Source organism: Micromesistius poutassou (genome assembly GCF_964030765.1).
Source record: "Micromesistius poutassou genome assembly, chromosome: 9".
Taxonomy (NCBI): Eukaryota; Metazoa; Chordata; class Actinopteri; order Gadiformes; family Gadidae; genus Micromesistius; species Micromesistius poutassou.
Window position 1 is genome coordinate 9800235 of NC_140279.1, and position 12521 is coordinate 9812755.

General features: G+C 53.5%; 1 protein-coding gene across 1 annotated transcript in view; it reads left to right on the top strand.

The window, feature by feature from the left end:
• The window catches only part of ndnf (neuron-derived neurotrophic factor), a 9410-nt gene extending 1129 nt beyond the window's left edge, over window positions 1-8281 (top strand). Inside the window, exons 2-4 of the mRNA XM_084473099.1 lie at window positions 4128-4331; window positions 5255-5379; window positions 5886-8281. Coding sequence (XP_084329225.1) covers window positions 4129-4331; window positions 5255-5379; window positions 5886-7291 — 1734 coding nt within the window. The 5' untranslated portion in view covers window position 4128 and the 3' untranslated portion in view covers window positions 7292-8281. The remainder of the gene's footprint in view (window positions 1-4127; window positions 4332-5254; window positions 5380-5885) is intronic.
• Window positions 8282-12521: the final 4240 nt, after the last annotated feature.

Here is a 12521-nt window from a genome sequence, read left to right on the forward strand (position 1 = left end):
CACACACACACACACACACACACACACACACACAAATCTCCCACTAGCTCATTCCCACGCGTCCCTCATCCTTGGTGGTGGTGGGGGGGAGGGGGGAGGAGGGGGGTGGTTCCCAGGCCCCTCCCCTCCCCCTCTATACATGTGAAAGGCTAATTTGTCGCGTGCTAATCTGAGGCTCACCCCCCACCTCCTCCAATGGACCCCCACCCCAGGAGGGTGGAGGGGTGGAGATGGAGGTGAAGGGTGGAGGAGGTGGAGGTGGAGGGTGGAGGTGAGATGGAGGAGGTAGAGCTGGAGGTGGATGAGGTGGAGGGTGGAGGTGAGATGGAGGAGGTAGAGCTGGAGGTGGATGAGGTGGAGGGTGGAGGTGAGATGGAGGAGGTGGAGGAGGAGGAGGTGGAGGTAGGGGTCAGAGGAGGAGGGTGGAGGCTGACCTCCTCTCCCCCTGGTGGGGCAGGGTCCCCTGCGGTGCGGGGGTGTGGATGACAGAGTGAGGGACTTTGTGACGGATCATTCAGCCTTTCATTGTTTGGAGGGCAACACACACACAAACACACACACACACACACACACACACACACACACACACACTCCCAAACACACTCACACACGCACACATACCCACACAAACACACACATTCCCACACACACACTCACGGAGGAGGAGAAGGAGGAGGGGAGGGGAGGGGAGGAGGAGAAAGAGGAGAAGGAGGAGGAAGAGGAGGAGGGGGAGGAGTAGGGAGAGAGGAGCAGGGGAGCGGTCAGGGAGGAGGGAGGAGTAGGGGAGGGGGAGGGGTAGGGAGGAGGAGGAAGATTGCTGGGAGTCTCTTTTGGCTGGCACTGTGTTTACCTGTCGTCTAGGCGACATCTCTCACGGTTTGATCCAGGCAGCGTTTTATTCCTATGATTGAGAAGCGACGGCCATTAGCTTAACGAGTCTCGTGGACGCGTTTGAAGATGAGTAAACGGTCTGCATTTATACCGAGCTTCTCTAACCAGCGGCCACTGAAAGCGCTTTACAATACTGCCTCACATTCACCCATTCATACACACATTCACACACCGACAGCGTAGTCAGCTACACAGGGCGACCGCCAGCTCGTCAGGAGCAGTCAGGGTGAGGCGTCTCACTCAGGGGACACCTCGACACTCAGCTAGGAGGAGCCAGGGATCGAACTATCAACCTTCCGGTTACCAGCCAACCCGCTCTACCTCCTGAGCCACATGCCGCCTATAGAACTATTAGAACCACATCCTAACGAGGAACTGTAGTGAGGAGAACCCTGACTCTAGCTATGAGCTCTACCTCCTCAGGAGACGGTCTGCTCACTGAGGTGGTCTCCATGTTTGATGTTCAGCAACAACATGGTCACATGCCTTACCCTCATACTCACACCTCTCTCCTGTCTCCCTCGCTCTCTCTCTCTATCACTCTCCCTTTATTTCCCTCGCTCTCTCTCACCTCGTTCTCTCTCACTTAATTCCGCTCACTCTATCTCTCCCCCTCTCTCTCTCTCGTTCTCTCCCTATCCATCCTTCCCTTCTCTCGCTCTCCTGCTCACTCTCTCTCTTGTTCTCTCTCTCTCCAGATGTCAGATGACTCTGGATATTGGTATTGATATTGGTATTGATATTGGTATTGGTATTGGTATTGGTATTGATGGATAATTGATGGATAATTGATGGTGATACTTCATGTGGTGAAGTGGTGAACAGCGGTTCATGTCCTCATCACTCGTCTGACTGGCGATTCTCAGAGGTCAGGACAGAGTGGGAGTAAGGACAGACACACTGGTATTAAAGACACACTGGTAGTTTGAGGGACAGACCGGTAGCTTGAGAGACAGACTGGTAGTTTGAGAGGCAGACTGGTAGTTTGAGGGACAGACTGGTAGCTTGAGAGACAGACTGGTAGTTTGAGAGACAGACTGGTAGTTTGAGGGACAGACTGGTAGTTTGAGGATAGTTTGAGGCAGTGATGTCCCGTTGAAGTGACCACGGTCAAATCTTTAGAAAGTTACAGAACGTGAATCCTGTCCATTCTGGAACTGAGAAATCGCAGCAACCTTTTGTAGACGTTCAGAGACTAGAATCTGGTCCGCGAGCAGAGGAACCTCTGTTTAGAACCGGGGGATGGCTGCGCTGTTGACCCGGTTCAGAGGAGCAGTCCCTCTCACAACCCCCCCCCCCCCCCCCCCCACAAGCCCCGGCCGCAGAACCGCCCTCACAAACCCCAGTTTCCATTCACAGAGTATGTTTTACTAGCTCCGTTCCGCTCAGTACTGCAGTAACCGTGGACGACACCAAATGGAAAGCAGCAGCAAAACAAAGTTGACACGACTGCGGCCGAACCTCGCCTTGAAATTACCTCCGATCGAGGCTGAGGCTTCTGCCTCTAATCTACCAACCTCAGCTCTACGCCTTCCAGATGCCGGCTGCTTTAATGTCGTGTTGTGGCGAGCGGCTTGGCGTGAGAACGTCGGTGTGCACACGGCTCCCAGTGGCTCCCAGTGGCTCCCAGTGCAGCGCGGGCCGGCTTTCAGCGACGTGTGGTACAGACAGAGACGGAGAGATACTCTGACTCGTTCCGGAAGAACAGAACCCGGCTCAGGACGAGAGAACCGAGCTCCTCCTGAGGGGACGGACCCCAGGAGGGTCTGGGGTCTGTCCCATCAGGAGGGTCTGGGGTCTGTCCCATCAGGAGGGTCTGTCCCATCAGGAGGGTCTGGGGTCTGTCCCATCAGGAGGGTCTGGGGTCTGTCCCATCAGGAGGGTCTGGGGTCTGTCCCATCAGGAGGGTCTGGGGTCTGTCCCCTCAGGACGTCGAAAGAGACGAGACAGGGGCGAATGGGAGGGAGGAGGGAGAGGGGAGAGAGGGAGAGGGGAGAGAGGGAGAGGGGAGAGAGGGGATAGAGGGAGAGGGAGAGGGGGGAGAGGGGAGAGAGGGAGAGGGGGGAGAGGGGAGAGGGGAGAGGGGGGAGAGAGAGAGAGGGGGGAGAGGGGAGAGGGGGGAGAAGGGGGAGAGGGGAGAGAGGGGAGAGAGGGAGAGGGGAGAGAGGGAGAGGGGAGAGGGGAGAAAGGGGAGAGGGGGGAAAGGGGAGAGAGGGAGAGGAGAGAGGGGAGAGGGTCATTTAAAGGACAGCCTCCCAGTAACTGGCAGTAAAGTATCTGGCTAATCCTCCATCATTAGCCTGATGAAATCACCAGGGATTTGGCTGCGCTATCAGAGACGATCAATGTGCTCAAATCAATGGACATGAATACGCTTGCATCTCCTCCGCACGGACATCACCTCCTCCTCCTCATGCTCTTGCTCCTCCTCCTCGTCCTCCCCCTCCTGCTCCTGCTCCCCCTCCTCCTCCCCCTCCTACTCCCCTCCTCCTCCTTCTGCTCCTGCTCCTCCTCCTATTCCTCCTCCCCCTTCTCCTCCTCCTCCGCCTCTCCTCCTCCTCCTGCTCCTCCTCTCCTCCTGCTCCTTCTCCTCCACCTCTCCTCCCCCTCCTGCTACTCCTCTCCTCCTGCTCCTCCTCCTCCTGCTGCTCCTCCTGCTCCTCATATGACCTGTTTGTAGAACACTATTGACTCTGGCTGATGGGTCCCTGGAGGTCGAAGATTGTGTTGTGGAGACGGCCTCTTCCTGGCTTCACTCTGGTCCTCACCCCCTCCATGCGGTGACCTCCTCTCTCTAGTCAATCTCAGGTCCTCATGTTATCTGTTGGGTTCTTTGTGTCTCTGCTCCGTCCATTCTGGTTTTAATCAGGAGGAACCATCACAACCTCATGGCTGTTGAGTTCTGGGACGATTTTATTTCTGTAGTCCTCAAGTCTGTCCTCAAGCTGTCCCAAGGCATCTCATGTTCTAAGCCCTGTGTCTCTGTGTTCTAAGCTCTGTGTCTCTGGTTCTAAGCTCTGTGTCTCTGGTTCTAAGCTCTGTGTCTCTGTGTTCTAAGATCTGTGTCTCTGGTTCTAAGCTCTGTGTCTCTGTGTTCTAAGCTCTGTGTCTTTGGTTCTAAGCTCTGTGTCTCTGGTTCTAAGCTATGTGTCTCTGGTTCTAAGCTCTGTGTCTCTGGTTCTAAGCTCTGTGTCTCTGTGTTCTAAGCTCTGTGTCTCTGTGTTGTTTCCCTACAGAATGAGACCGTGTGGAAGGGTTGCCGGTTGGGCGGCGGTCCTATCCTTGCTCGTGGGCATGGGGGCACTGGCCCAGAAGCTGCCCACGCGGGACGAGGGGCTGTTCCAGATGCAGATCAGAGACCAGACGTTGTTCCATGACTCGTCCGTCATCCCCGACGGGGCCGAGATCAGCGGATACCTGTTCAGGGACACGCCCAAAAGGTAATCCCTCCTCCTCCTCCTCCTCCTCCTCCTCCTCCTCCTCCTCCTCCTCCTCCTCCTCCTCCAGAGATTCTGAGAGCTGAGCTGAGGTTCTGACTTCCATCTCCTCTAGAGGCTGAGAGCTGACCTCCTCCTCCTCCAGAGAGGCTGAGAGCTGAGCTGAGGTTCTGACCTCCATCTCCTCTAGAGGCTGAGGACAAAGTGGAGAGCTGAGGTTCTGGTGTGTCAGGGACTGAGAGAGAGAGACTACCGGAATACATTGAGATTACCTTTTCTTTCTTTGAGCGGTAGACAGGTCATATTACTAAATATGACAAGGGCTTTGTGAATCCACAGCAGCTCTAGGAGGTTCCTCAGCAGCTCTAGGAGGTTCCACAGCAGCGTGAACATCCATTGTTCCTCCATGAAGTAGCTGGCAGGTGTTCCTTGGTATCTCCATGCCTCCTGCCTCTAATGGCCGTCCTGATGACCGGCTCTGGACCTGATAATGGACCTGCAGATGTAAACAGATCTCAGCCATCAGACACTGAAACACACACTCTGATGGGGGATAAATACTTAATGAGACGCCTTATTACTTATGGAGAGAGACGGAGGGAGAGGGAGAGAGACGGGGGGATTGGGAGAGAGAGAGAGAGAGGGAGGGAGGGATTGGGAGAAGGAGAGGGAGGGAGAGGGAAAGAGAGTGAGGGAGAGAGAGAGGAGTCACTAATATAGTGTGTAGCGTGGCTGTAGACTGATGAGATATCTTTCTTGTCTGTGATTGGCTGACATACAACGAAAAACAGAGAAATTCAGAGGTGTTCTGTCCCCTCCTGTGATTGGCTAAGTATTGGTGTCCCCTCCTGTGATTGGCTAAGTGATCTCGTGTCCCCTCCTGTGATTGGCTAAGTGGTATCGTCTCCCCTCCTGTGATTGGCCAGGTACTACTTTGTGGTGGAGGAGGACAACACGCCGCTGTCAGTCACTGTGACGCCGTGCGACGCCCCCTTGGAGTGGAGGCTGACGCTGCAGGAGCTCCCGGAGGAGTCCAGTGGGGAGGCCTCAGGTGGGCGGAGCTGACACACACACACACACACACACACACACACACACACCAGGGCCCTGATGTGTGTGTGTCTTAATTAGCCGTAGTCAGGCTGTCTAGTCGGGCCACTTAGAACGTCTGCATGAAGCGGCCTGTCATCTGGTGCCCTGGTGCTAACCACGACACACACACACACACACACACACACACACACACACACACACACGCAGAGAGACACACAGACAGACTAGTGTTTGTTTCCTAGAGAGTGAGATGATAGAGAGTGAGATGATAGAGTACCATTACCAGTACTAGTACCAGTTCCTCCACCTGGCCTCTTGTACCATTACCATTACCAGTAAAAGTACCTCCAGTACCAGTTCCAGTACCAGCACCAGCACTAGTAGCAGTACCTCCAGTACCAGTACCAGTACCTCAAGTACCAGTACTAGTACCACTACCAGCACTAGTACCAGTACCAGTACCTCCAGTCCCAGTCCCAGTAACAATCCTGTGTGTGTGTGCAGGTCGGCCCGAGCCCCTGGAGCAGCAGAAGCAGCAGCAGCAGGTGCCGGTGGCGGAGGAGGGGACGGAGCTGTTCAGCTACAAGGGCAACGACGTGGAGGCCTACGTGGCGGGCAGCACCCCCTCCGGCCTATACCAGCTGGAGGTGCTCTGCACCGAGAAGGACAGCACCCTGAAGGTGTACGCCACCACTACGCCCGAGTCTGACCAGCCCTACCCCACCTTGCCCTACGACCCCCGCGTGGACGTCACGGCGCTGGGCCGCACCACCGTCACGCTGGCCTGGAAGCCCACCCCCACCGGGGTGCTGATGGGCCAGCCTGTGCAGTACTGCCTTATCATCAACAAGGAGCACAACTTCAAGAGCATGTGCGCTGCCGAGGCCAAGCTCAGCGCCGACGACACCTTCATGCCCGCGCCCAAGCCCGGCCGCGACTTCAGCCCCTTCGACTTTGCCCACTTTGGCTTTGTGCCGTCGGACAACGACCTGAGCCGGGACCGCGGCTTCACCGGGAACAAGATGCCCCGCTACCCGGCGGGCCGGCCCAAGGCGGCGGACATGGTGAAGGTGTGCATCGGCAACAAGAACCTGTACACCGTGTCCGACCTCAAGCCCGACACGCAGTTCTACTTCGACGTGTTCGCCGTCAACTCCGCCACCAACACCAGCACCGCCTACGTGGGCACCTTCGCCCGCACCAAGGAGGAGGCGCGGCCCAAGACCCTGGAGCTGAAGGATGGCCGCGTCACCGACGTCTTCATCAAGAGGAAGGGCAGCAAGTTCCTACGCTTCGCCCCGGTGTCGTCCCACCAGCGCGTGACACTCTTCGTCCACGCCTGCCTGGACAGCGTTCAGGTGCAGGTGCGGCGCGATGACAAGCTGGTCCTGTCCCAGAGCGTGGAGGGGGTCCGGCAGTTCACCCTGAGGGGGAAGCCCAAGGCCAAGTACGTGATCCGCCTGCGGGGCAGCCGGAAGGGCGCGTCCACACTGAAGGTCCTGGCCACCAGCAAGCCCAGCAGCAAGCAGCCCTTCCCCTCGCTGCCCGAGGACACGCGCATCAAGGCCTTCGACAAGCTGCGCACCTGCTCCTCCGCCACCGTGGCCTGGCTGGGCACGCAGGACCGCAACAAGTACTGCGTCTACCGCCGGGAGGTGGAGGAGGGCTACGGCGAGGAGCAGCGCCGGCGCCAGCAGAACCAGTGCGCCGGGCCAGAGGGCCGCAGGAAGGCAGAGAAGGTGCTCTGCAAGTTCTTCAGCAGCCCCAACCTGCAGAAGGCGGTCACCACGGAGACCATCACGGGCCTGGAGCCGGGAAAGACCTACCTGCTGGACGTGTATGTGGTCGGCCACAGCGGGCATGCCGTCAAGTACCAGAGCAAGCTGGTCAAGACCCGCAAGTACTGCTAAGGGCTGCGGCGGCGGCGGCCAGAGGAAATCTATTATAAATATATAAATATATATGGATTACGTTTATTTAACTCTAAGTGATATTCTACTAAGGAGTGTATACAGACTGACTATGGGACTCATTTGGAGAGAGAGACTTCAGCCTCTGTGTTTCAGTTGACTTTTCATCGTGGTAGTTTGAGTTCAAGGTGCTTTGACGAAGAGGAGGAGGAGGAGGAGAGAGAACAACCTATTCCCTGCTCTTAAGTAGCTGCATGATCCTTGCTTCTTTCTATGGCTACATCATCCTCACTTCTCCTTCCTCCTCCTCCCTGCTCCTCCATGCTCCTCCTCCTCCCTGCTCCTCCCTTCTCCTCCTCCTCCTCTCTCCTCCTCCTCCCTGCTCCTCCTCTGTACAGGTTCTCTCTCTGCATACTCCAGTACGTATTCCACGAGAGATTTTAAATTATTTTATACTTTTTTGGGCGTCTTTTTTCTCTGATTGTTTGTATTGATGATGATGTTAGAGGAGGGGATTCCAGTGATGGGGAAGATGTGTGGGAGGTTCCTGTTGTTGTGTTTGAGTGCGTCTGTATATGCGTTGTGTGCTGCAGGTGTGCTCCCACTGTCTCGCTGTGTGTCACATGTACAGAGTTGTCCTGCCAGTGTTGATGTACATAAACATTAGATATACCCCCCCCCCCCCCATTGCCTGGTTGCCGGGGTCCTGTTCTGGTGGAGGCGTGACGACGGAGCAGAACACAGCAGGGGTCCGCAGACCAGACCCCAGCAGGGGTCCGAACACCAGATGCCAGCAGACCAGAACCTGATCCACGGAGGGTCTGCAGACCAGAACCTGATCTGGCGGAGAGTGACCTGTGAAGATCAGATCTCCTGTAGAAGGATTAATCCCTGGCTGGACCTTCTTGTTTTGTTTTTTATAAATGGGGTTTAAAAAAAGACTTAAGTGTGAAACGCTCTCTGAGGTGTTGAGATCTGGGAGGATGGAGAGCGAGAACACGACTGTAGTCCAGGTCTCTGAAAGCAGTGTCTCGCATATGTACACCTTAAATAATAAAAAGAATGAAACACCAGCCGACACCAGTTCCATCATTCTTGTTTCCTGAGAATCTCTCTGCATGACACCCTGAGGCGGTCTGACACACTGGTCCCCAGACCCCTGGAGGAGAGGTCTCCATGGAGACCCTTCCCTTCCTCTCCTGCTCATCTGATTGGCTGTTGGTCTGATGTCAGCAGCTGGCTGCCTGCTGGAACCCAGAACACAGCGCCACAGTGTCATGTTTAACTTAACATAACCAACGTTAACTTTACGTTTAACTCAACATAACTTTGCTCACACAGGGACAGGCCGTTCTACAGCCACCATGAACCCCTCTTTCCAGAGTTATTACTTTGAGTTTATATCTTTCATTTAGATTATTGCCATGAATGGCAGTTGATTATTTCCATTGATACCATTCCAATGATGATTCCAATGACCCAGTTCATGAAACAGAATAGGAAAACCAAGATTCAAGAACCTTTGTCGAAAGTTGTAATGTGTATTTTAACAAACAGGTTACTAACCACAAGAACCAGGACAGAACTGGGAAGTGTGAGAACCAGGTGGGGTCAGGTTCTCTCTCTCTCTCTCTCTCTCTCTCTCTCTCTCTCTCTCTCTTTCTCTCTATCTCTCTCTTTCACTCTCTCTCTCTCTCGGGTCAGACCCGTAGCTTCAGAGTCCTGAGAACCCCCGAAAACTCCCAGTTCCTCTCAATTCCTCCAGCTCTGGTTTCCATCGTTTAACCGAGAAAATCACTCAACTCGAAAGTAAACACTATTAAAAAGACACAAAGAAACACACTATACACACACAGACACACACACACACACACACACCACATAAATATACATACGTGTACTGAATGCTTCACTGAAGAACCGACCACTAAATATCTCCTACATTAGTCCAGAAGTTCAAATGAAACTGGCTTGGTGAAGGTTTCTGTGTGTGTGTGTGTGTGTGTGTGTCGGTCTGGTTTCAAGAAGCATGTGTCAGTGTCTAAAATATGTAAAATACATCAGAGATAGAAAACCACGCATAGGATAACACAGCATAACACTGGAGAACCTTACACACTGGAGAACACTGGAGAACCACACACTGGAGAACACTGGAGAACCTTACACACTGGAGAACACTGGAGAACCTTACACATTGGAGAACCTTACACACTGGAGAACACTGGAGAACCTTACACATTGGAGAACACTGGAGAACCTTACACACTGGAGAACCTTACACACTGGAGAACACTGGAGAACCTTACACATTGGAGAACACTGGAGAACTGACATTGAGGGAACCATTTAAAACCCAGACCAAACTGGACCGGACCAGACCAGACCAGACTAGACCAGACCAGAACAGACCAGATCAGACCAGACCAGACCAGACCAGACTGAACCAGCCCTTGTTTCCCAGGGAGGGGTGTGGACCAGTGCCGCCCCAGAGGAAGGAACCAATCAGCCAGGATCAGAGATACGCGTGTGTGTGTGTGTGTGTGTGTGTGTGTGTGTGTGCGTGTGTGTGTGTGTGTGTGTGTGTGCGGTACGTCTGGTACATACCAGTGCAGCCTGGTGTCTCTGAGTGTATAGGGTAGTGGACCAACAACACCCCCCCACTCCCATCCCAGGGGAATGGTGTAGGGGTGGTCTGTCACTCTCTCCCTCTCTCTACACACCCCCATCTCTCTCTGTCTCTCTGTCTCTCTCTCTCTCTCTCTCTGTCTCTCTCTCTCTCTCTCTCTCTCTCTCTCTCTCTCTCTCTCTCTCTCTCTCTTCTATCAATCCTTCTTAGAGGCTCCAGTTACTCCTGATTCATCCTGCTCCTTCCCCACCTCCTCCTCTTCCTGCTGCTCCTCCTCCCCTTCCTCCCCCCCTCCTCTCCTCCTCATTCTCCTCCTCTCTCTCCTCCTCCAGCTCCTGCTCCTCTTCCTCCTGCTCCTCCCCAGGTTCTGGCAGATGGAAGGAGCTGAGGTTGACAAATGAAAACATCATTTAGCTTCTCTCTGAGAGGGGGGGGTGGGGGAGGAGGAGGAGAAGGGGGGGGCGGTGAGCTGGTATTCCAGGGCAGCCTTGAAGAGAGGCTTGCGGTGCGAGGCTGGAGCCGCTGGTGGAACATGAAACAAAAGGTGGTTTGGCCTCCGAATCTACAGTATCAGGTTTGGGACGTTTAAGCAAAATGCACACATCCATTTGGAAACTCTTGTATGGGACCTTCTGTGTGTTTGCCAGACTGGAGGCTTTTCTGTCCAGGGAAAATATTGACTTAGAGAGGACGGAGCAAAGTGAAGTGAAGGTATTTATCCTATCCTGCTGCCATAGAACCTCTAGAAATCCACTGGAGAACCTCTAGATCTCCAGTGAGGAACCACTAGATCTCCACTATTGGACCTGTAGATCTCCACTGAAGAACCTCTAGATCTCCACTGTAGGACCTGTAGATCTCCTCTAAACCTCCTCTAGATCTCAACTGTAGGACCTGTAGATCTCCACCATCCCATCAAGGTGAATCAGAAGGAGTTTCTTAAGACTATCAGGTTAAATAATGGTTCAATATGAACCGTGTGTTGGTGTGCAGGTGGTGGACGTTGGCGTGGGACAGAGACCTCCTGGAACACCCAGGGCTTTGATGGAAGGCTGAGGGTTAGTGGGGATCAAAGGTCACAGAGGGGTCGCTAAAGATTTTTTTTTTTTTGCATGCTTTATTATAGAGAGAGATAGAGAGGAAAGTGTGGAAGACAGAGGGGAGGACATGCAGCAAATGACCACAGGCCGGATTCGATCCTGGGTCGCTGCATTCAGGACTGTGCCTATATGGTACGCGCTTTAGCCCAGTGCTCCACCGGGGTGCCCATGGGTCGCTACCTCTGACGGTCCTCACTCCGCAGACCGGACCCTGACGGAGGCCAGCTGAGGACCAGGAAGGAGGACCTGAGTGGGGCAGACCAGACCAGACCCTTCCAGATCCTTCCAGACCAGACCAGACCAGACTAGAACTGACCAGGTCAGACCAGACCAAACCAGACCAGACCAGACCAGACCAGACTGAGGACTAAAGCATCCAGCCTCCACCCTGGGATGTTCTGCTGCTCCTCCACCCTCTGGACGGGTCCCGGTGGTGGAGCCGAGCCCCGACAGATCTCCGGTCACAGACATAAACATTAACACAGGAGGAACCTGCGGTGACCAGCACGGCCCGTCATCACTCATCACCCGTCATCAGAACCAATCGGGAAGCAGTTAGATTTAAGGCTGAGATGAAGCTAAAATAACCAACAGCGTAAACATCGGCCGCAAACACGTAAACAGGAGGAGAACCGCCGCCCACTGATTAAAGGACGGCAGGTCCTCTGAGGAGGCCTCCGTGGCCCTCTGATTGGCTGGCTGGTGGAGGGCGGGGCCTCTGTGGGACCACCTGGGCAGGTGAGGCTGGTGAAGGCAGTGTGTGGTGTTAGGGTGAGGGTTCTGTGGTGAGCTGGGAGGACGAGGGGTTACCGTGTGATCAGGACATCAGGAGGAGGTACAGGACACAAAAATAAACTTTAAAACACAGATAAGTTAAATAATAAATAATAGATTAAACATCACAATGGCGACAGAGTAGTAGAAATGTACATGTAATTAAGTCTATAATGTACATTCTTAATCTGCAAAGCTAGCTATAGACTTTTATAGTTATATATAAATCTATATATAGAGCCATATATACATCTGTATAATTCTATATTGTGTGTAAGGGATATTATATATAGAACTCGAACTAGAAGTGGAGGTGTCTTCGATAATGACCGGCGACGTTCTATACATTATCCCAGTTATTACATGGCTTGTTTCTGTTTGACTGACCGGATACGCCAAGGGTCTTATCTATTGTTGAGCTCCACTGGTCTGGATACGTCTTCCCTTATATTCTTATTATATGTCTTCTTAATTGCATGCAGTGATATTTTCAAATCCATGCTTGGTTCCATTACTCGTTGCCAGACCCTACAGCTTTCTAGATGTGGGTCTGGATTTCCAGGCTAACCAAAGACGTGAATCAGAGGCAAAAAATCCACTTTCCTTGACAGCGGTCATTATATGCTTAGCAACGGTCAATTATCGAAAAAGAATTCCCAGCCGGAAGTCGGGAGGCCCATGCAAGTGAACGGAGTGTTCCACAGCATTGAGAAGAGCCGTGTAATAA